Genomic DNA, 24,990 nt, shown 5'->3' with positions numbered 1-24,990 from the left:
CTCATTTTTATTGGTCAGTTTTACATCATTTCATGGTCCAACAGTTAAGCAGATATTACACATTAATGCCACGAGGGACAAAGAACATCTACTGTCCTGAAAAAGAACAATAATTAGTCAAACACAAATACCACACTCACACACGTACTCACACCGGGTCCTGACCTCTACAATACCAAAGTGACCGTACTCAGCATTCCCCTTTTTTAATTTTTTTTTTTTTAAAGTAAAAACAGTGATAGTTTCATGAATAGCGGTAACATGACCAGCAGATCAGATCATCTTCACCACACCGACTCCCACATGCAGGTGCAGACAGGAAAGTATGTCCACAAATTCCAACACCATTTCTCCGGCTTCTCGTTTCACCAGTTGGACTTGTGTTTGGTAACGATAAGGTAACGTTTCTTTAGATGTCAGTTTGCAATAAGTGCAAAGAAAAACCTATAATTCAAATGTTGTATGGTAAAATGACATAAATTAGGTAGATATTAAAGGGTGAATATGCAATGTTGTTGTAAACCAAAGGCTTTACCTACCACCCAGAATTCAAAAGACAAAAGAAGAACCTGCTGTCATTCGACACCAAGTAACACCACACAACAGGTCTAATGGATCTATGATATATCAAAGCTGTAATATATCTACATTATCACGATAAAGCCCCAAAGCATTGATTTGTCCAACTTTTCTGCTCTGAGGACTTGCTGGAGTCCCTTTTAATCTTCCTGGATGTGTTTTGAAGAGCTGATGACTGAGCAGAGTTGCTCTGGTGCTTTTCACAGCCTGTATCAAACCAGCTTGTTCTACAGTGTTGGGGTCTAACTCTGCACGCCGTCATCCGGACGACGGTAACGGAGCCCCTCACCGATCCCGGACATTGCACTTGTGCCTCGGCCTACTCTCAACCCTGAACACATGGTCTTCTCCACTGCTTTACTCTCTGTTGAAGATGAATTGAATCCCTCTCTAATCTCTTGGTTAAAACTCAAATTTGCCCATTTCCAAAGTGAGATCTCCGCCCTCACTTTGTTGAACTTGAACTGCTAGTGGCCCCTTTTGACTGAAGTGGACATGCAAACTCGTCCTGTGGCCATCTTGGATGCTTATAGTTCCACTGAAGGTGTGGCATCATTATCCAGAAGCCCTCACTAACTCTTCATTCCTCTACATGGTACAACACACAGTTATGTCTCCTGTCTGAGAAGAGTTAACCCTTTACCCCACCTAATGAGGCATTTCTGTTATCATGACCAATCTGTGATTTATCTCTGTACATCGACTCGTTAAATGAAGCTCTTCCTCAGGTATCTTCAGTCAGTGTCTTCTTTACTGAGATTTCTTCCTCTGTGCGACAGCTTTTTCATGATGCTTCTTCTTCTGCGCTCTCTTCATCTTGGTCATCTGGGGTGTCTTTATTTTCCTTTAAAGGTGACATCACAGTAGACTCCTCTGTTTCTCCATCATGCATGTTAACTGAGCACACACACTGATTATCCACATGAGGGCTCGACCCCAGTACACCTTCTGTTTCTGTCTGTGCGGGTGACGCCTCCTCTCCGTCTTCCTCTCCGTCTTCCTCTCCGTCTTCCTCTCCGTCTTCCTCTCCGTCTTCCTCTCCGTCTTCCTCACCGTCTTCCTCTCCGTCTTCCTCACCGTCTTCCTCTCCGTCTTCCTCTCCGTCACCTACACTCTCGTCTGAGAGGATGTCGTAGTTTACTGTAGAATCCGTGTGGACTGGATCTCGTATTTCTCCAGAGACAGAAGTTCTGTGATGTGCAGGAGACTCGTCATCCTCCACAACAGCTTCCTCTTTCACTCCGTCGTCTGAGATGGGCTGATCCACTAGAGAAATCACACTTGCAGCATCTTCTCTTTGAAGTCCTTCCTCTCCATCATTTGACATGCTAAGGTGTTGTACAAGTGATGCTTCTTCCTCCGTAGTATGCTCATCTTCCTCTCCAATATCTGCATCATCATCTGCAATGAGCAGATTCCCCGACGGAGAACTCGTTTCTTCTTGGTCATCTGAGGAGCTTATATTTTGCTCTAATGCTGAGCCCATTTCCTCTACAACATCACAACTCTCTACAACTCTCTCCTCATCACCGGTGTTGTCATCTGAGATGAAACTGTTCTCCACTGGAGAACCAGTGCTCTCTGCATCTTGCGTGTCATTACTAAAATGTGGGTCACCGTGATCTCCTTCCTGCTCTGTTAAAAGCGTGCTCACAGGTTGCAATGATGTTTTCTTTTGAGCGTCATCATCATCATCATCATCATCATCATCTGTCTTTGCATGATCTTCTTCCGTTACACCTCCTTCACTATGATTCACCTGCAGGTCTGGCATTGCTTCCTGATCCAGTAGGGATCTCTCTTGGGACTCATTCACAGTGTCGGTCGAAACCTCATCTGAAGAAGTCACAAACTCTTCATCACCCGCAGCGCCGAGTCCTTCTTCAGAATCCATCACCTCACCGGTGACAGTAAACATCTCCACTGTGTTCTCTTCAGCCTGGACATTACAGGAAGCAGTGACTACCTCATGTGTCTCTAAGTCTGAGACAACCTCCTCCATTATTAGACCGATGTTTTCCTCCTGCTGCTTTTCAGTACCATCGTCTGGGACTTTGTTAAATTGAGGTTCCGACCCAACTTCAGAGCTTTTATCCTCCAGACTGTCCACTATGAGCGGAACAGACTTTCCTTCTTCTGTCGAAGCAGCTGTTTCCTGCGTCTCCACACTTTCTTCTGTCCTGTTGTGTATTTGACCCTCTACATTGTCGAGGTTGTCTGAAGTAGAAGTGGGTTCTTCTTGAAGACATGTGGATTTCTCTTCTTTCTCTTCGTCAGTTTTAAGTGAATCGCTGACCTCTGACACAGGAAGGACAACTTCTGTGCACGAGACATGATTGTTCTGCTCTGCTGATTCTGGAGCCTGAGCTTCTTCTGCATTCTCTTGTGGGTCGATGGGTTCTGTTGTCACATCTTCAGGTTCTGTTGTTGGAATTTCAGAGATTTTATTCAATGCATCAGGCACAATTATGTCTTTTGTAACTCCTGGTTTCTCCACCAGTGTGTCACACTGCTCAGCTGATATCTGAAATACATCTGGCCCTGGTGAGGATTTCCCAACAACTTCCTCCAGATTTATAATGAAAGACTTTTCTGATGTTTGTATTGGACGCTCTTGGACATCCTCACTATCATCTAATGCAACGTTGGTCTCCTTTGTAAGACCCTCAGCATCTGGTGTGTAGGTGATCAGATCTTCTGAATGTTTTTCTTCAACTGGATCGCTGTTGTCCCCAAACAGATTTATAATATCCTTCTTCTTTGGTGAAGCTTGACTACAGGCTTCTGGAACACCATTTTCATTAGTTGTTGGATTGAATGGATGACTTCCTTGAAACTGGTTTATGCTCACCTGCCCAATTCCAACTGTTCCTATCCCAGCTTCCCAAGGTTCAGCCTGTATGTCTTTGGGCTGCATCGTCGCCACATGTCCCATCCCAATTACTGACTGCCCAAAACCGACTCCCAAAACAGTGACTTGCCCTAATCCCATGTGCCCTGGCACCTGCCCAATACATGTTTTCCCCAAATGTGTATTTACAGCTACAACACCCCCCAGCTTAGCAAAAGCGTGGCCACTGAGACTGCTGCTTTGGGCTGCCAAGTCTAAAACCCCCTGAGGGGGAGCAGCCCCTTTTTCCAGGTTAGCACCTCCTGGCAAAGTGCCCTGAGGTGAGCCTGGGTTCAACCCCTTTGCCTCATCAGGACCACTCTTAATCAACACATAATTACCATCAGGATTTGGCCCCATTATTTTCCAGCCCTCCACAGGGACTGAACCCTGGGAAATAAGTGGGCTACCAGGTAACAGCAGCATAGGCCTGACTGGACTGGCAGGGCTTGTGGGGCTTTGGGGGCTCTTACTATCCTGTACAACTATCCCAGGAGGAGAGCCTTGGCGTCCACCGATTACAAATCCTGGAGGACTTTGGGGACCACCAATTACAAGTCCTGAAGGACTTTGGGGTCCACCGATTCCAAGTCCTGAAGGACTTTGGGGTCCACCGATTACAAGTCCTGAAGCACCTTGGGGACCACTGACTAGGTACAGGCCCGGAAAATTGGCTCCATGGGACCCATCTGCCAGCAGAACCGTGTTCTGTAGCTGTGGCTGGACTGCATATTGAAGTGGTTGCAGGACAGGGCTTGTGGTGTAGTAAATTGGCTGCTGTTGTAGTAAAACTGTCTGAGCTGGATAGGGCAGAGTCGCAGAGTGACCAACGGTAGAGGAACGACTGATGTTAGTAACCTTGGAGCGAGGAAGTGTCACGGATGGTGGGGCAGTGCTGACAGTATTGACAGATGATTTGAATATGTTAGTAGATGACATTGATTTATGTACTTCTGTACTTTCTCTTGTCTTGATGTCAGTGCGCTTTGTCTCAACCATGCGCTCAAGTTTTGGCTTAAGAACCGGTTCAACCACATCAACTGCGGTTTTGTATGTCAGGGAGTGTTTGGGTTTCGGTGTAGGAGGGGAACATATATCAGCCAGAGTCTTGAACTTCAGTCCGAGGTCATCGAGGAACTGCAGGTCATTGTCCGACTCCAGAAGGCTGCAAGAGCCCACTGAGCCAGCTGGAGAGCCCTGGCCCTCATAGTCATATTCCAACAGACCGTCCTTGACCGGTAAGGCACACATGGCTTTCTGTTTGGGGCAAAAAAAAAAAAACACAATAAACAATGGTGTCAATAAGTTTTCGACAAATGTGTGAATGTGAAAGTCCTGTGGTAAAAAAAAACAGCTGAATGCACAGCCAGCATATTACCTGTGAGTAGTAATCATTGAGGACAGTGTCAGGGAGTGCTATATCCTCAAATAGAGCTTCCGTGTGTTGGACACCAAATGTTTTACTGCTGAAAGCACTGCTGGTGCCATGGTTGAAGGACTCCCTTGAAAACCCGTAGGGATTGTCCATCTCCGTCAAATTGAATCCAAAGTCTTGAAACTTATATACGGATTCGTTGTTGATTGTTGTCAGATGAGTTTCTGTGTTTGTTGAATGCATATTTTTGAAGTTTGATGCTTGAGCTGACTGAACTTTTTTGTGGGTATCCAGCATAATAGGGGCACTTTGGAGTGGCACGACCTAAAATATAAAAGAAAAAACTGAATATTACCAATGAACACGTGATATTATGCATGATTTTGACTTTGGGTGGGGTAGCAAAAAAACATTGGTCTGGCATTAGAATCCAAATTCCAAATCACCACCAGCCGCTTTAAAGGTTGAAGAATAGTTTTTAAGAAGAAAAGTTTGACTAATCACAGAGTAGATTTAACAAGCTTCACAACTACCTCTCTTGCCAAATTGTAGGTGTTTGTTATATTAGTCCAAAGTTGAAGCTCCCTGTTTGTCTTTATGTGGATCTGTGAGAGAAGATTATCTGACATCCCAGTGACACAAAGTACTGTCTTCAACCCTCCTCCCCTTTAACATCACAGCTTGGTTTCTACCACAGATTGTATATAAAAGTGTTCGTAGCTTCCGGCTCTGAAAAATAAGACAGGTGCAGAAGTGCCTTAAGCTGCAATACCAGCGAGTGCCACTAGAGGTCGGCTCCAAAAAGCCTCCGGCTCCATAGACTCCCATTCAACTTCTCTCATCAAATCCAAAGTGAATAAAATGTGTCCATCAGTTATCTCGGTGTTGTTAGCTAAAGTCACTCCTTCTTATTAGTTTTCTGGAGGTCCATCTGAAAATAATCCCTCATTCATTAGAAAATAATCTTAAAACAAGCTTGTTTTTGGGGGCGTGTCTGTTTGATTGACAGGCCTGTGGTGCAGTCAGGTTACAGCTATCGGTGGGCGGGACGTAGTATCGTCAGGTTTCCAATCAGATCGGTCAGATCCACCGCTGGCTCCTCCCCCAGCTCATCCAAATATGGTCACTTCCTGCTCCAAACCGCTCCGAACTAGCAAAGATGGTGACGGACAGAATCTGAACTGGAGGCTTTATAACGTTCACAAACCAATGGGGGACGTCACTGCTGGTTGCTGCTTGGTTTATTTTCAATAATACTGGAATTATATCTGATTTTGAGTATTGGTAAAATAAGACAAATTAATAAAAGTTTATAAAGGTATACTTTTCTTCTTAAAAACATGCAGACCCACCTTATCCTCGCCGATTCCCTCAGTGTGATACGATATGAGGTGCTCTTTGGTGTCAAATGGCAGATCACTGAACATGTCAGGAAAGACAGTGTCTGGTCCTCCACACTGACAAAACAGCAGGAGAAGTGGGATGACTGCATGGAGAAGAATAGAAGAAACAATTTAAGCAAAAATAAGGTGTAGATCTGAGTGGGGGTCTCCATGTTGTTGTGTCAGTAATGAAGTAACGCTATAGCCAAAGGTTTCTTTTTCATTTAAATACACTTAATGGCTTGCAAAAAACTAGCATTGCATGTAAACAGTGAGAACATATTTAGCATGTGTTTGTAAGACAAAGAAGTAAATATTATACACAATAGTATTTGTTGAAGTGCAACTCACACAGCAGTAAGCACATTGCGGTCAACAGCAGGCCGATAGCTGGTGCAGACAGCTCAGATGATGTCGTTACTAGTTTGGCTGTCCTTCTGCTGCAGTCTTCTGCTCCCTCACAGGAACAAACATCCACAGTGAAAACCTCGTTGACCGGGCAGGACAGACCCTGAGCATCAGACACTTCAACCTGCAGCTTGTATGTGCCGGGCCACAGCATCTCGAGTGAATGGAGAGCAGCACTCGTCTCTGGAGACAACAAAGCATAGAGAGCTGTCAAACACACAGCACTTAGTTACTACTGACCCTAGTAAAGCTCGTAATAATAGTGATACCTATAACAACAGTGAGCAGATACAGGCACATCAAAAAGAGATTATAGTATTCATCTGGAACTTGTCTGTCAGGTTTTACATGGAATAGTAGAAATAGTACAAAATGAAGGTCAAACTATTGCAGCACTCAATAAATACTGTTGTTCTTGAAATTATTGACATTAAAATCCAGAATATTTAAATTTTCAATTAGATTCAAGGATTGATCAGCATTGTACTTTGTGAAAAATGAATTTGTTGGTGTGATTTTAAAATTTGACACCCTGTTTGTAGTTTCATGTCACATATAGGTTACATGCTTAAGTTATTTTATACCGCTTCACTGAATAATTTCATATTGGCTGTTTATGTCTTCCTCACTCTCTATGGTAGGCAAGGCAAGTTTATTTGTACAGCACATTTCAACAACAATTCAAAGTGCTTCACATAAAAGCAACAAAGCATGAGGCAAAAGAAAAGGACATTTAAAAACAGTTATTAAGACATTAAAATAAAAGAAATAAAGCAAGCTAAAAGTAGGATCTAAGTTACAGTATGCGTGTCCTTAAAAGATAATTGTCACAGCAATCACTAATGCAAAAGCAAAGACAATGAGTCCATTTAGTCTTCAGATCTAAAACCTGTTTTCTCACCGTTGATGACCTCAACATCCCAACTGCCTCGAGTCCCCTCAGGGACGATCCTGAATGTTAACGGAGCAGAGTTTGGATGCACATCTTCGTCAAAGCCAGTGACGTAAACAGTTTTTTTATCAGCACACGTGCTGGTTTGGCTGGCGGTCAGGGTGGGACAGTGGTCGTTGGAGTCTATTACTTGAATGGCGATCGTTCCCGTGGCGGTCTTTGACGGCATTTCTGAGGAGGAGAACAGCTCAGTTAGTTAAACGGCACACAGACGGGGAAGACACAGCACTGTAGACATCAACTCTGTGGTGGATAGCTGTTTCCTGCTGAAGGATTTCTGATGACTATTCCATACGTTAAATGCCGTTTTGTAACCATTTCAAAATGTTTTCTTCTCATAACTTCTTCGGAGGTCTGTTTAAACTGGCAGGGGATGTAAATTCGTTTTGCTCTGGGGCTCCTCACTCATTCTCCGGCTGAGATGCCTCCAGTCACAAAGTGGTTGGACAGGTTTTGTCACGATCAGTGTGCTTCATTTTATAAACCCCATTTATGAGCCGCTCGTTCAGCTCATTGACGTACATGTGGTGGGAAGAAGTTAAATGACGAACTGCAGTCGTTCGGTGGGGAAGGCAGAACTCTTCAAACAGAAACGTACCAAGAAAGCAGAACGGAAAGCTTTATTGTGACCATGGTTTTACCTTTAGTTATTGCCAGTATCTTGCCGATGTAGGTACCGTTCACCAAGAATGACGACTCTCTGTCTGGCGCCTTTTTGAGTCGAATCTCCGCTGTGTCTTCATCAATAGTAAACCAGTTGTCTGGATCGTAGGTTTTGGCATAGCTGGAGCACAACAGATACGTAAAGCAAAAAAAACCCCAATAAATAATAAAAGTAACAATAAGAACTATTAAAGCAGGGGTGTCAAACATATGGCCCGCGGGCCGGATCTGGCCCGCCCGGGGGTCCAGCTCGGCCTGCCGGATGACTTTGCTAAGTGTGAAAATTACAGAAAGACATAAATTGCATTTCTATGAGAATATAGAGGTTTATGACGTTTTGTAATTTTTTTTAATCGATCCAGTAATTGCTTCCAAAACAGCGTAAATGCGACGTCTGCTCCGGAGGCAGCAGCGCTCGTTGCCACAGGCAGCAGCGCTCACTGCTCGCTTTGTGACATCACAAAGCGAGGGAATCTGCAGAGGAGAGCCCAGGCAGATAAACAGTGGGCTGATGTCTGAGTTTTTGCTCTTTATGTTTCTAGTTTATTGTAGAAAGACCTTAAAATAGGGTTTATCATCCAAAAACCTTCACCAATGATTTAAACAAAGAGAAATATTGTCGTTATGTCTGCGTTATTATGCTATGATTTTACTGGTCTGGCCCACTTGAGATCAAAGTGGGCAGTATGTGGCCCCTTCACTAAAATGAGTTTGACACCCCTGTATTAAAGAGTCTAATCAACAGTAGTGACTTGTTTAACAGAATAGTTCACCATGAGGATCAAAATGTAAATTCACTCCGTTGATGAGTGTAAGTCGTTAGGATGACTTTAATACATTTCACTTAAACAGGGAGACAACTAGTCAGTCTGTCTTAAATAAAGTCATGTTCCTCCAAATATTTCTAAAGCTCACTGATTATCACACATTAACCCGAACTCCTTCCATTTTTTTTTTATTGGGAAGCAAATTTTCTCCTGGCTTGAGTTACACTTGTAAAAATCCTTTTATCTCACTGTGACCCCTTGTTCTAAGGGTCCCACATTTTCCACTTCCCTTTGTCAGGATTTTTGTTTGGTTTTCTGTCTCACCCCTGTGTCTATGCTTCTGGTGTTTCTGTTTGTGTGCTTGTGTTTGTGTGTGCATCATGGGGGCAGATAAGGACCGAACTAGAAAACACTAGGCACCGTATTCACAAAGATTCATCGGACTAAAAGTTCCTCAGAGTGACGAAATTCCAGGAAAATGTGACGTTTTCTCAGAATTTCCTCTTAAAGTTAAGAGTCAATCTTTGTAAAGATAAAAGTTATTCACAAAACATCTTAACCCTTCAGAGAGCTCCTAACGTGAAAAAGTGTGATGATCAGGGAGCAGGACTTTTAAGAGGATGAAGAATTTCTTAAGCAGAATAGAAAACAGCTGAACTACAGCGAGGTAAAAGAAATATTCTTCAGACGCGGAATGATGGAACATTAACGAAACTATGAATTATATCTGACAGAGATGATGTTTGTGGTCGATCTCAATAGAGACGCTCACTTCTCCCACTCAACACGATAACAGACATGAAAGTGATGGCAGGTGACTCTGAACTGTCGCAACCTTCACCAACAAAAACAACCTCGTATTGGCACGCAGTTAATTTCAGTTCAAACTTTTGGAAGTCCAAACAGCACACAGAGAACAGTCTCTGAGCCAGATTCTGATGCTTTCATAGTATTTATAGCTCAAAGAACTGCTTTATAAACAACAAAGAAATAGAGGTCTGAATTTATTGAATATGGGACCTTTAATTATGAGGGACAATATGCTATTACTGCCGTGTCTACCATGCTGTTGGCATAGCTGTAGGGATGGGAGTTATATATCTCAGCAATGTTTTCCTATAAAATTGGATTAAAGCATTCGGGTTTCCGCAACTGCTCCTGTTGTGCGGGAACAGCAAGCAGCAGTGTGATGTACAGGGAGCAGGGAAAGCCGTAAGGTTGGTGAGTAAGTAAAGTAAGTGTCACTACTTGATCGTCATCAACACCTGAGTCATTTTTGAGAGTGCCGATCGAGGCGCACGTCAACTTCTTCATGCACCTGTAACTGCAACGGACGGCGCACATTAAAATGTGTCGAGTGAGTCACAGGCGGCCAAACACGGTGGCGTTGGGTTGGGGGGAAAAAAATTGCCCTTGCGCCACAGTTCAGGTAGTTTTGCAGCAAATGTTTTCCCTCGGACGCCTCTGAAGGTCACAGTAGAAATCTGTGTTGATAGTCTGATACCGGGGGGACGAGTTCACGCAGCACAACCCAGAAATGTCCAGGAAACCAACTCGATGCGGTTTCTGACCCAGCGCGCCTCTTTCCATCTCTCACAATGACGTTCTGCCCGTCCTGAAACGTAGATTTCTCCTCAGAACACCTCGGACAGCTCATCGCTTCATGGCCGTAGGCTTTCTGAAGCTTTTCGAGGGTCTCTTTTACTGATTCCCTGAGTTTGACACAGAATTTGAAGTGCCTCCCCTGGTCCTGTCCAGGGTGAAATTGTTGTGTGCCCGCCGGGACCAGCGCACACATAAATGTGTGTAACTTGGGTGGTAATGATGATCAAGTGATGAATTATTGAATACTTACTCAGGAAGGTTATAGCTTCCTCCTGCTTAGTGCACGTCACAGTCCTACTCACCGTTTACATGTAACAGGAGCAGTTTCTGAAATTTTTGGTGGTCCTTTCATATGGCTAAACATTGTGTATTTGGTTATAGAGTGGAATGTCTCATAAACCATTGGGTCAGTGTCACAACCTGAACATGTCAGTGTTGTACAGTACTTTGGTTCATGACAACATTCCTGCCAATCTACAAAACTGTTGGTGTTCTCATCATCCTCAGCTTTACATTGTGCTTAATAGCAATTAGCAAATGTTAGCACAGAGCCAAGATACTAAACCTGGTACAAGTTACAAACATGTTCAAGGTCATGGGTTAAGTCCTGTCTCACATAGCTGCTAGCTTGGCTGTAGACAAATGCAACTTGACTAACCTGACATTTTCAGCTGGTTTTCCGGAATCTGGATCGATAGCACCGAACACAGTGATCACGCCATTTTCAGGGGCTTCATTGGGGTCCTCAGAAACTGGAACATTCTTGGTGGGGGGTAAGAATGCTGGACCCTCTGGTACATTATTCACTGAAATCTTAATAGGATAACAAGGCCCCCCCGTTTTTTTGGGCTTCTGCTTTTTCCCTGGTCTGAGTTTGATGCCTGGTTGAAGTCCAATGTCCACTCCAGGGCCAACACCAGGCTTAAGCCCAATTCCAGGGCCAAGCCCTCCTGCAGCTTTTAGTCCTGCATCCAGGTCAGCATCTAAATCTACATCCAACCCCAAGTTGACTCCCAGGTGTACTCCTGCACCTACACCAGCTCCGACTCCAGCTCCGACTCCAGCTCCGGCACCAGCTCCAGTGGCTAAAGAGTCACTCTCTCCAACATCAACGTCCACATCCGTGACAATAGCGCCACCCATCGTAAAAGGAGCTTCATTCAAAATCATCAGGCTGAGCTCAAGATTCTGGATTGATTCAAAATCCACAGGCTGTTTGGTCCGAGTTGGAAGATGAATTAGGTTGAGAGAGAAGAAAGCAAGAAAAAAGATGCAGGGAAAGAGCAGTTTCAATGATTAAAATAAAAACAAATTCAAATGAGAAAATATTTGAAGCCATGTCACACGTAGCTGAATACCTTGATCAACTTCAGGATGCCCTCATTGGTCTTTTCATCAGTCTCAATGGAAAAGAGTTCGTCCTCATTTCCTTTTTCGATTTTAAAGACAGTCAGCCAGTTATCAGTGTGTTCAAGGTCTTTATCATGAGCTTTGATTTTCATCACGATGACATCATGAACATTTTCATCCACTGAGCCGGCATACTGCAAACAGCAAAATTTAAACGTGCAGCCTGGAGTGAAAAACTGTTTCTGTGGTAAAACCGTGTAGTTTTACAGTCAGTTCTGTCATTTTCTGTGTACAAAACTTATGAATACAGTAAACAGATGCCAGTGGCTGTCTATGGCACCAGATGAAAACGTCACGTGAGAAACAGTCATTGACCAGAATTCACAGGAATTCAGATTGAGAAGCAACTGAAAGCCAAGGCTACTAAACAGATTCAAGTTTTATGTTACGTACTCCATCCTGTTCCCAAAGATCAACAATAAACTTTCATTCCCAGATATTTGAAGCAGCTCCACTAAACTGTGGAGATTTTGCTCTTTACATCCCGATCATATAGGATGTTGTCCTGACACTAACTCCTGAACTCCTCAGACCCTCAGTTATCAAACAGTGCAACCATCCCCCTGACAGTTTGCTATTTCTAACCTAAACATTTTCTTATTTTCATGACTAGAGTGCACAGATATGAGGAGAGGGACGAACAAATTAGAAGGTCATTCAAATAATAAATCAGTCTAAATATACTGTGAACTACATAATATAACAAACTAAACATTCAATAATAAATGAGAACCAAACGAATTTAATAAAAGACCAAAACAATCCGAATTAATCTATAGAAGAATGATTCTTACAGTAACTATTATCCATAGATGAACATATCTATATTTTTATGTAGCAGACAATGTTTTTTTGGATGATTCAAACCGGATCTTTTAGTGCAGCCAATGACAACACAAACCGTGTTGAAAAACATTATGAATAGCGATAAAATATGGTTTTGGCTGTTTTCTTTCTATATGATTTGAGATAAACAACCAATAACAATAACAAGTTCTCTGTTAAACCGGTCGATATTTTTTTGTGTCTTCTCTACTGGGTCCATACAATCCAAATTCACAATTATCAGTTACAAAAAAAAAAAGAAAAAAACTTTTAACTAATAGCAAGACAAGAGTGTCTAAATTATATTCTACCAACCCGCAGAACGAGTGAGAGTTGGTGTTGCACTGAAATCTGTCCCCCTTCAGATTCCAAACCAACCCAATCAACACTGCCAGTCACATGACCTGATGGGTCACAGATTTCAGTGTAACGTTCAACAGACTGCCTGGGCGCTACGGTGACTCTCTATCGCCCCTGAATGTGCACAGTGGTATTACAAGATGGGATTTAATTCTTACAAATTACACTTTCTAAGAATTTTTTTTTTCCTGCTTTTGACCGTTACTTAAAACTGCTTCTAAAACTGCATTGGTGAACTTGATGCCAGCAAAATAAACAGGTTTAGCCCAGTTTTCAACCTGATGTTCTTGAGTTAAAAAAACGGAAGGATAAAAGATGAAGTTTGAATACCAGAAGAAGAGTTCAGGCTTGGGTCTCATAATTTTCTATCCACATGTGGCATTTGGGTCAATTAGCTCCAGACATAGCAGCTGTTTTAATTGTTATTCCCTCTCTCGTTTTCTGATGTACTGCATGTTCCTGAACTGTGACCGCTGTGTGTCTGTGTCTACTGCACAGTTGAGGACAAATTCTTTACCTCAGATTTTTCCAGAGTGGGATGGTTGTCATTAATGTCCAGGACCTTAATCTCCACAGTTCCTGTTCCTGACAGCCCGTCAGGTGCTCCTCCCATATCAGTTCCTTTGATAACCAGTTGGTAGAAATCATGAGTCTGTCAGTAGAAAACAGGAAACCAAAGCATGAATTACACCCACATTTTTAACGTTAACAGACAAACTATGATAATTCTGTAAATGTGGTGACATAAACTCATTAAATTAGGTGTTAATCCCATTTAACAGTGTGTTCTTCCTCAGGTGAAAATATAGCTCAGGGTAGCGAAGTGCTGCTGTAAAACCTTAAATACTTTGATTTTCAATTTCAATTTAACAATTTTTCAATTTTATTTATATAGCGCCAAATCACTACACAGGTTATTTCATGACACCTAACACATTAAAGTCCTTACAGCAGAACTTTACAGCGTTATACAGAGAAACAATTCACGAGTAAGCTGGGAGGAAAAATAATAAAAAATAAAGAAAATAAAGACGCTCATATGTGCAATGTGTTCTGTTGCATGTGCAGTGAGTGGTAGCTTTACCTCTCTGTCCAGTGTGGGCTCTTTGACGTACAGTTTTCCTGTCTTTTCGTCTAAAGTAAACATCTGACCTGCACCTGCTGGCTTCTGACTGATGATGGTGTAGGAGATGCGAGAATTAATTGTTTCGGGTTGGTCATCATCGTTACCCTCGATCTGCATAACAAAGGTTCCTGCAATGGAGAGTGTGCAAACCGTGTTTAAATCGAACAGAAGGAGGTCAAATCTGTCATGAATCTCAAAATGAATTTCAACTGTACTTACAGGAAGTTGAGAGCAGTTTATGGTTCACCAGTCCTTTCAAAATGCTATCATGTCCATTTCAGATCGATAAACTGCCTTTTTAAATACCCCAAATTTAAAGTTTGGACTTAAAAAGATTTAAAAGCTTTAAGATTATTATTGGATCATCCCAGTTGCTAAAGTGTTTGTATGCACAGCAAATTTTGTAGCAGGTGTTAAAGAAGAAATTATAAAACACCATTACGGTGGCACCACTAAATTGTGGTAGTACTCACCAAGTAGCAGATTACACATTAAATGATCTTTTCTGGCCATAAGGTACCTTACCAGTCCCTCCAGGATTTCTAGGAGTTTTTTGTGATTGTTGTGATCAAAAATGTTTGATTTTGCGCTGGATTTTCTGAAAATGTTGTTCTAATTTTTAGAGTTTTAAAGAATCTCTTTGCGGAAAATTGCAGGAATTGATTGACAAAGAAAGATTCGATTTATATTAAAGCACTACCTGATAAAAGAATAAATATGTAATCACTTGCTATGATAATAATTATGCTGCACATCAGAAATATTGTAGTTCTATAGTGACGTACCTTCACCTGCTGTCAAAATAAGAGCTTTAGATGCTGTTTAATTCATGTTCATTCAACACATAGACCTGCTGGATGAAACAAACAAAGAGACGTCTCTGACAACTGGATGTGTGGATAAATGTTTTTAACATACAATAATATGTAATCACTTCTATTTATAACAAGCATTTAATTAGAAAATTTGATTGTGAAGGCCACATTTTCCGCAAACCCCACCACTTCTGTTTTTTCTGCTTGTTGCGGCTTCCTCTGTTTACTTTATATCGTAAAAATATCAGCACAGCTTCAGCTGACTACATTTTTTGTGGAAAAATTGCGGGAATTTTAAACTATTGCAAGCTCTCGCAAATATTGCGGAGTTTGCTTGAATTTGTGTTAATTATTGCACTCGCAAGATTGTGATTTCCTGGAGGGACTGATTTACATCTTAAACACCTTTGGACACCTTGTGGGTCTCTGACGCCAACGACAAATGATAAATCAGCGGTTTTTGATGCCGTTCGGTCTGCTTCTTCATAGGATAGTTCATTATAATTAAGGTTGTTGTTGTCAGGAAAACAAACACAGGCTGCTTAAACCATTTCAACAAACAATACAGTTCTTCAATGTGTGAGCAGTGTATGGAAAAATATTACAAGATCCTAACACATTATACATGACTCCAGTGTTTAGGAGTGGGACATCATTTAAGTAAATGCACAGAAATTCAAACATTTCATCACCATGTTAATATCACTGAAACCTTGGTCTCAAATCTAAAGCATCTTTTCAGTAAGATTAAACAGTCATGACTGAATAACTAACAACTGCACTATGGGAAAAACGTCTTCCTTATGAGTTACATGTTGTAAAGAGTTTAATAATAAACTATTAACAGTCTGCTTTCATGCTTATTACTCATTTTGATTGAAATGTTTCTGACCTCTGATTTAGTCACAGAAAAATGTGACATTATGTTTTTCCAACAAGACCAAACGAGAATACACAGATCTCCAAAGGGAAATAACCAAAAGTGTAGAAGACAGTTTGTGTGTCCCATCATCACAGAAGGAGGTCGATGGTGAAAAGGTGTATAAAGTTAAGCATTACGATCTTGATTTGTACAATATGTACGTAAAATAACATAATAATAGCTCAGAGTGTTTTTCAGCATACCAGAGACGTACAGGTTCTGCTATAAGGAAGGCAAACTTTGCACATGCTGTGTCTGTACTGACAAACTACCTGCTTACTATGAACCAATCGCAGTGAAGCAGGATTCATCATCCAATAGGAACAGTTGTAACCATCTCATCACTCTCATTTTGCTATTAGCATGTTTCCCCGGTATGTTCTGTGTGAATATATTACAATTACCTTTCCTGCTTGACTCTGAGATGTTCCCAGTATGCAGATGAAAGTAAGGAGCGTTGTCGTTCAGGTCCAGGACTGTGATAGTCAGCGGGATGTCATCTTCTGCCGTGGTCCCATTCTGGTATTTAGCAACCCCTTTTAGCTGCACGAACATGAGGAGATAAAGACTAAATGGTATGCACATACGTAGCACCTTTTTACCTCAACTGTCTACAAAGTGCTTTACAATATTTGACACACGACAGAGGTGCTCGCCTGCTGCCTCAGGGTTTAGTGCCTTGCTCAGGGACACTTTGGCATGCAGAGAGGAGAAACCCGGTATTGAACCAACCTAATGCCTAATTACTAGGCAACCCGCTCTAAGTCAACCCAGCTGAAATGGGTTCAGTCGGTTCCTACAACCGGCTCTGTGCTCGCTGCAGAAGCTCAAAAGGCGGAAGACATCTTTGAACATGTTGAGCAGTAATATAGTACGACAGTTACACATTCATATTTTTCTACATGCAAAAACACTTTCTTGAATTTTGATAAAAAATATCAACTTTCTGAGATTCCTTGCAGAGGACTTCTTGTGGCACTAAATAGCAGTTGTAGTTTGTTCTGAATAACACAGCGACACCTGAAGCCCACACACAGCATGCAACCAAAGGTGATGGATAAGTTGCCAAATGTCCTGCTAATACCGGCACTGCGTCATCCAGCTCGGGATACTTCTCCACCTCGATTCGTCCTATCTCATCAATCAAACAGACACGCCCCCAAAAACAGGTCTTTTTGAAGCTTATTTTTTAATTAATGAGGGATTATTTTCAGATTGACCTCCAGAAAACTAATGAGAAGGGGTGACTTTACCTCAAGTAACGTTTTGCTTGTGACAAAAAAAATGTGTGTATTAAGATGTAGTTAAATTATAGTTTGTACTGAATCAAAAATTTAACTTGAGAAAAGCTAATAAATTTGCTTGTACAGAATTAGAGTATTTTAATTAGTTTATTCTAAAGTAGAAAATATACTTGCAACAATTTTTTTTGTATGTGTTTATCTTAAAGTAAAAACTTGATTTAGATAAAATTGTAAATATTACTTTCTTTCCAAAGTGAAAGAATTGATTATAACAAAGGGAAAAATGGTGTATGGTCTTTATACTAAATCATCTTTTTTACTTTGTGTTAAAGTACATTTGTTGTCTTGGGTAAAAGAAACATTTCTGATTGATATTAAATACAAATTTTAAGTTTTACCAAATCATAAATATAATTTGAGAAAAATGTAGCTGTAACGAATTAGAGAATTTTTTTTGGCTGGTCCAAAGTATAATTTTTTTTCAGTGGAAGTACACCAACATGACTAGTGGAAAAAAATGATTGACTTTGTATTTGATGAGAGAAGTTGAATGGGAGTCTATGGAGTCGGAGGCTTTTTGGAGCCGACCTCTGGTGGCACTTGGTGGTATTGCAGCTTAAGACACTTCTGCATCGGACTCATTGTTCAGATTTGGCAGCTACGGACACTTTTATATCCAGTCTGTGGTTGAATGATCGGGAGGCTGTACCGGGTGTTTTATTTTGAAAATCGAACGGATACTCTTTGCTCTACTCTGTTTGACTTCCTGCCCAGCTGATCCACCTGTGCAGCTTGTCATGATGTTTGTCCAGCTTCTCAGAAATAGAGTTGCGCCTATCTTTAGTGCAGCAGCTTCTGGGATGCTGCTGACGCAAACTGTTGCGCATCCAGTGGGATTTGAGCCATTGACTTGAATGTTGGAAATCAGCTCCAGTTGGGGTGTCGGAGTGAGTATTTTTGAATATAGTCACCTCTAAGTTTGGAGCTTTGGCTATGGACAACACAGACATCCATCATCACGATAGCAAATGAGAAAAAAAAAAAAAATCCCCTTTGAGAAATACTTACATGGTAAACTGATGTTTTTTCCCGGTCCAGAATATCATTGATGCGTACAAACCCGGTGTTATGATCCACCACAAAGAGGTTGTAGGGAAATCTGTCAGCTCCTGGTCCAGTGAGATAATACTCCACCTTTTGCTCTATTTCTTTGTCAGAGCGAATCTAAAAACAAAAAAACGAGTGAATTTAAGAAATACACTTCTGATGCAGTGTTCATCTTGGTTTCTTTCCTCATTAACAGTCTGAATGTGGGATTCATTATGAACTACATAATTAATTCCCTCATACCAAACACATTTAATACATTATAGCTGCAGTTTGACTGCACCATAACAGCCTCTTCAGCCATTGGTGTAAAAAAAAAGAAAAAAGAAGCCCAATACATTTTTCAAAGATCTACCAAACCAAAGACATACGTTACAAAATATCTACTACGAGCTTCATGTAATAAGGTAACTAAATACTAATAGCTTCATAGCGTCAACTTTTTATCTAACTCTAGGCATAAAAGTAAATTTGTGTTCCAAACTTGAAGTGTAGCGCTGCTGTTGGCCGATATCCTGCCTGAACTTTGGTACTGTGTTGAAGCTGCAGTTTTAGAAACCCACACTGCCAGAGGTTCTGCTCAGCAGTTCATTTAGTCTCCTTTTGAGGTGTAATCAGTAAACTGGGGCATTTTTGCCAATTGGTATACAGTTGGTAAAAGCAGTATGGTTTAGCTTGTTCCCAACCATTCAAAAAACATGTCTTTGAGAGTATGTTTTAGCCTGTAGCCCAGTGACATCACCACTATGAGGCACAGATAAGGGCTGGGAACAGTGAAAATGGGGAAACCGGTATATTCGCTGTAGGGTACGAGGGAGAGCAGCACTCCGTAGGATAGACAGCAATTCTTTGTTTGACTTTTTAAGATCTTTAAAGCACATACAGACACTTTGGCCACCATATGCTAAATCTGGGACTTTAATGAGTCAAATCCAAATGACCTTTGCGATGTATTCCCAATCGGTGTAGTTGGTGTTCTCTTTCAGCTTGGCTGGAGGAAGGACCCACTCTCTCTTCTTCCTCGTCAGCGTTTTCGTCCTCTTCCATCGTGCCTCTGTGCCGACCGTCTGAAACCACAGAGGAGATATTTGCACCATGTCACACAGGAGGCACGCAAGCACAATATTTTTGTCGTTTTTTTTCACGATGTTTATGCACATAAAATATTTTTTTTTGAAACTTGAAGTGCAAAAAATACACTTCTGGGACGTCTTTATTTGTGTGTAGCTGCAGGCTGTGATGCAGCTTGTGTTGATGGCTGGATTGAGTGAATTCAGACTTTGTCAAAACATATTCAAAAGCATATTCTGTGCAGAGAAGCCACCAATCTCAGAAATGAAGGAAAACTAGAAGCCCCCTGAATACTGGAAGTGAATCTACACAGCCAGAAGGCAGTGTGCTGATTAACTGTAGGAACAGAAACAAATGTAATAGACGATAAAATGATAATAATCAGCAGGTCACGCCTGGTGTGTGCAGTACGTTCTGCGCGCGGTTCTCCGTTAGAATACACAGGGAAACGATCCGAGGTCATATTTGTACTGTATAATCATAGTAAAAACACAGTGTTGGCTCTAATTATATCACGACGACACTCCACCAGCTGAAGGGCAGGATTTCTCCGCCGCTCTCTCTCTCCCGCTCTCGAAGCATCTCGCTCTGTACGCGGGTGAACAAAAAACACCTGCTTGCTTTTTGCTTACAAGTCATCACTTATCGAGCTCAAAACTTCAACACTGGTGATGTTGTCAAAGAGAAACCCATCGATTCAATGATTTACACACACGCACAACCGAGCCGCAGCAGAGCAGCATAAAAGGTGACGACACGCCGGGCAGGCCGCGTGTTGCAGGCCAGCTTGTCTGCACACATCCACACTTAACAATAATGACTGGCTCATCCTAACTATATAAACATAATATAAATAAATGTATTTAAGTACTTTACTACTAAATACTTTAGATCACCACACCAACAGGGACACATATGATCTGCCCAAACTTCTTTTACAGCTCGACAACCTTTGGAAACACGCAGCCAGTCCGACTGCATCGACTCACCAGCTGACTGCTTCTCTCAGAGGTTCATAGTTCTTTGTCCTGCTTGTGTGTTGTGTTTTTAGGTTAGGTTAGGTTAGGTTAGGTTAGGTTAGGTTAGGTTAGGTTAGGTTAGGTTAGGTTAGGTTAGGTTAGGTTAGGTTAGGTTAGGTAGATACTTTATTAATCCCCAAGGGGACATTTTTTTCGCTACAGCAGCATACAGGAAAGCAATAAAATAATAATAAAATAATAAAAAGCAATAAAATAACAGTAAAAAATATTAAATATAAAATGCACAATATATACAGTATATACAGTACAGAATATATCTATATATTTTATATACAAACAATCAAGAACACAGACAACAGTGTTATTGTTATGTGATGGATTTTGCCAGAGGTGAGTTATTGTACAGTCTTATTGCGGTCGGCAGGAATGATCTCCTGTATCAGGAATGATCTCCTGTATCTGGAATGATCTCCTGTATCAGGAATGATCTCCTGTATCTGGAATGATCTCCTGTATCAGGAATGATCTCCTGCATCAGGAACGATCTCCTGTATCAGGAATGATCTCCTGTATCTGGAATGATCTCCTGTATCAGGAATGATCTCCTGCATCAGGAATGATCTCCTGTATCTGGAATGATCTCCTGTATCTGGAATGATCTCCTGTATCAGGAATGATCTCCTGTATCTGGAATGATCTCCTGTATCAGGAATGATCTCCTGTATCAGGAATGATCTCCTGTATCTGGAATGATCTCCTGTATCAGGAATGATCTCCTGTATCTGGAATGATCTCCTGTATCTGGAATGATCTCCTGTATCTGGAATGATCTCCTGTATCAGGAATGATCTCCTGTATCAGGAATGATCTCCTGTATCTGGAATGATCTCCTGTATCAGGAATGATCTCCTGTATCTGGAATGATCTCCTGTATCAGGAATGATCTCCTGTATCAGGAATGATCTCCTGTATCTGTCCTTGTGACAGCAGCTGGAGGAATCTTTTGGAGAACGTCCTCCTCTGTCCCTGCAGTAGGTGGAGAGGGTGGTCAGGATTATCCAATATGGACAATAGTTTGTTCAGCGTCCTCCTCTCCACCACCTTTTCCAGACTGACCAGTTTGCAGCCAATGATGGAGCCGGCCTTCTGAACCAGTTTGTTAAGTCTGTTGGTGTCACCGGCTCCAATGCTGCTCCCCCAGCAGACCCCAGCGAAGTACAGTTCACTGGCCACAACAGATGGTAGAACATCTCCAACATCTCGCTGCACACATTGAAGGATCGAAGTTTCCTCAAGAAAAAGAGTCGACTCATCCCCTTATTGTAGACAGCGTTGATGTTGGTCTTCCAGTTCAGTCTGTTGTCATGGAGACACCAGGTACTTGTACTCCTCCACCATGTCCACCTCCTCTCCCAGAACTCTCAGCGGTTGTGGAGCCGTCGTCTTCCTCCTGAAGTCGACCACCATCTCTCTGGTCTTGGCCACGTTCAGGAGCAGGTGATTTCTACCAGCCCACTCCACAAAGTCCTCCACTACTGCCCTGTACTCGTCCTCCTGTCCATCCCTTATACACCGTCCACTGACTCCTCCTCCCGTCCATCCCTTATACACCGTCCACTGACTCCTCCTCCCGTCCATCCCTTATACACCGACCACTGACTCCTCCTCCCGTCCATCCCTTATACACCGACCACTGACTCCTCCTCCCATCCATCCCTTATACACCGACCACTGACTCCTCCTCCCGTCCATCCCTTATACACCGACCACTGACTCCTCCTCCCGTCCATCCCTTATACACCGACCACTGACTCCTCCTCCCGTCCATCCCTTATACGCCGTCCACTGACTCCTCCTCCCGTCCATCCCTTATACACCGACCACTGACTCCTCCTCCCGTCCATCCCTTATACATCCGTCCACTGCAGAGTCATCAGAGAACTTCTGCAGATGTCTTGACTCTGAGTTGTTCTGGAAGTCAGTGGTGTAGAAGGTGAACAGGAAGGAGACAGAACAATTCCCTGAGGAGCTCCAGTACCACCGACCACCGTATCAGACAGCACACTGCCCAGACGGACAAACTGTGGTCTGTCTGTCAGGTAGTCAGTGATCCAGGAGACGGTGGACGTGTCCACCCCCTCCACCCACCCACCACCCGCAGCTTCTCACTCAGCTTATCATTTATGAAAACAAATGGAGGCCCTCAGGGCTCAGACTCACAGCATGCTGTTCCACTTGGCCCTGTTAAGGACTCATGTCAGTTCTCGCCTTCAGGTTTTGTGGCCGAGGCAGCAAGCAGTCTTTACCGTAAAATAAATCACAAAATCATGTGAGAATCAATTTTGTCCAACTTCAAGTTGCGTTTTTTTGTATCCAAATCAGGGGAGGACCAATCAGTGTCTTTTGAGGACCTGCTGGAAGCCATAAGTGTGGTTTATGTATGACAACCACATGAGAAATTCATTCAAAAACAACAATGGGCCTCATCCATCAACATCCAGCAAACGTTTTTTCCTAAATTTGTTCTTAGGGAAGGTCCTTTAGAAAAGTCAACGTCAGATTCATTGCCTGTTGTTAAACTGCAGATTTGTTCGGACCTGTGGTCTATATTAATGATTACCAGTGTCCTCGTCAGTGGAAAGCGTGTGCTGGTTCTTCCATTAATGACCTGAGGACTCAGAAACAGTGAGGTCGAAGAGAAAAACTGAGAGAAACATGGAAACAAAAATCCAAAGATGATGAAAAAGCTCAAGTAGTTCTGAAGTTTAGATGCTGCAGCGGAAAGTGAAAAGAACAAAAAGCAAAAGAGCTGCCCGAGTAGTCAGTATATGATTTATAATTTTAAAAGCTGCACTGAATGCATTGTCAGTGACTGATGTATCAGGAGAACTTTGCACAGCTGATGAAGTTTAAGTGGTTTGATTTAAATTCTGAGGCTAAAAAAACCACCAACTACAGAAGAATAAGAAGGAGACCGCTGGAGGTGGCACGGCTTGTTGGGGCCATGTTTAATTAACATGTATTCTTTTTTTCAAAATAAAGATGCACTGAAACCTGTTTCCTTGATGAGATTAATGGTGAGCTTTAAACATTCACACTGTAAAAGTCAAATAGATTATTTTTGCCTTTTTTTTTTTTAAACCAACAAGCAGTTAATTGCTGTTAAACTTGGACAGCAAATCTGTCGTCCGGTCCTTGTAGTGTGAGTGGAGTGTTTATTTAAAACCACAATGCTTTGCAAAATAATAAAAATAAATATTATGAAATATTTAATAAAATATAATTTAAATCCTTTAATATTATATAACTGTAGAAATTAAGAAAATTCAATAACAAATTGTTTTGCACAAACATGTCAGCACTATGTGCAGAAATGTACTTTTGAGTGTGCATAGATACTGTTTGTTACTTAAGATCAAAACCATAATAATAAAAACATTATAGGTGGCTTTAAAACTGATGATCCCAAGTGTTTTTTAAGAATAAGTTTTTTCTTAAAAACAGCTGGTGATGAGGCCCACAGATCAAACATGATCACGGGGATAGATGGTTCTTCAAATCACCTGCTGACTATTTCTTTGCCTTTTTAAAGGTTCCTGAGTTCCTGTGGAAAAGTAATTTTGCACGTCAAGCTAAAATGTGTTTTTACTGAGTGAAACATCCTGCCTGACGAAAACAGGTGTCATCTTCAGAATCTATTGTGAAACTGCAAAAGTTTATTTGCCAGAGAAACGTGAAACACTGCTTCTTCACAGATTTACATGAAAATAAATAAAATTTAATATTTTAAGAGAAATTATATCTGCTGAGATCTAATAAACAAACAGATAAAGTGACAACTGATTGACATGCATCGTTGGATTGATTGATTTACTTTATTGATCCCACAAGAGGATTTTTTTTCGCCACAGCAGCATGTAAAGTTACAGGGTAAGCAATAAAAATGGCAATAAAAATTGAGGTAAAAATATAAAATGTTTATACCACCAACTACCACCACTAAAAGATAACAGTATATACAAAATAAAATGAAACAACAACAGTGCAATGGTCAGCAGTTTAGTGCAAAAAAACTTGTCAGTGATGTAGGACAGATCTGGCCAGAGGTAAACGATTGTAATTATTGAGTAGCTTCATTGTTTACTCACCAGGACCAGCACCAACAGAAGCAGCAGACCCACTTCAGCCAGCGAACACCGAGCCATGAGTGCAGGGAAGCTGCTGCGTCGACCGGCCCGTCGTCTCTCTGAGGACTTCTGAGTTTGGTTACCAGAGAACAATAAACTGATGAATCCTTAGGAATTGTTCTGAAAGACACACCTAAGTCTGCTTCATCCCCCTCCCGGCTCATGTATATGTGCCCCACCGCCCCCCACCCCACTACACACACACACACACACACACACACACACACACACACACACACACACTGTATGTATGCTTGCATAACTTCATAGGCTCAAAGGTGTGTCTGTTCACGGCTCTGAGGTTTCAGAGGTTAAAACAATG

General features: G+C 41.8%; 1 protein-coding gene across 1 annotated transcript; it reads right to left on the bottom strand.

Annotated features, from left to right (window-relative positions):
• LOC138199111 (desmoglein-2-like) lies at positions 1–24,726 on the bottom strand. The gene is made up of 14 exons (XM_069151058.1): positions 24,630–24,726; positions 19,372–19,497; positions 18,392–18,547; positions 16,484–16,622; positions 14,301–14,470; positions 13,734–13,868; positions 11,980–12,165; positions 11,280–11,833; positions 8,228–8,370; positions 7,536–7,757; positions 6,578–6,817; positions 6,197–6,330; positions 4,848–5,168; positions 1–4,726 (listed from the first exon to the last, which is right to left on the bottom strand). The coding sequence occupies exons 1-14, from the start codon at positions 24,684–24,686 to the stop codon at positions 1,364–1,366; spliced, it is 5,946 nt and encodes a 1,981-aa protein (XP_069007159.1). The 5' UTR covers positions 24,687–24,726; the 3' UTR covers positions 1–1,363.
• Between the last annotated feature and the right edge of the window lie 264 nt (positions 24,727–24,990).

The sequence above is a fragment of the Embiotoca jacksoni genome, unplaced genomic scaffold, assembly GCF_022577435.1.
Source record: "Embiotoca jacksoni isolate LCO1_2020_lvr unplaced genomic scaffold, fEmbJac1.0.p SCAF_16, whole genome shotgun sequence".
Taxonomy (NCBI): domain Eukaryota; kingdom Metazoa; phylum Chordata; class Actinopteri; family Embiotocidae; genus Embiotoca; species Embiotoca jacksoni.
Note: the sequence above shows the minus strand (reverse complement) of the source record. Positions and strands in the feature narration are given on the sequence as shown.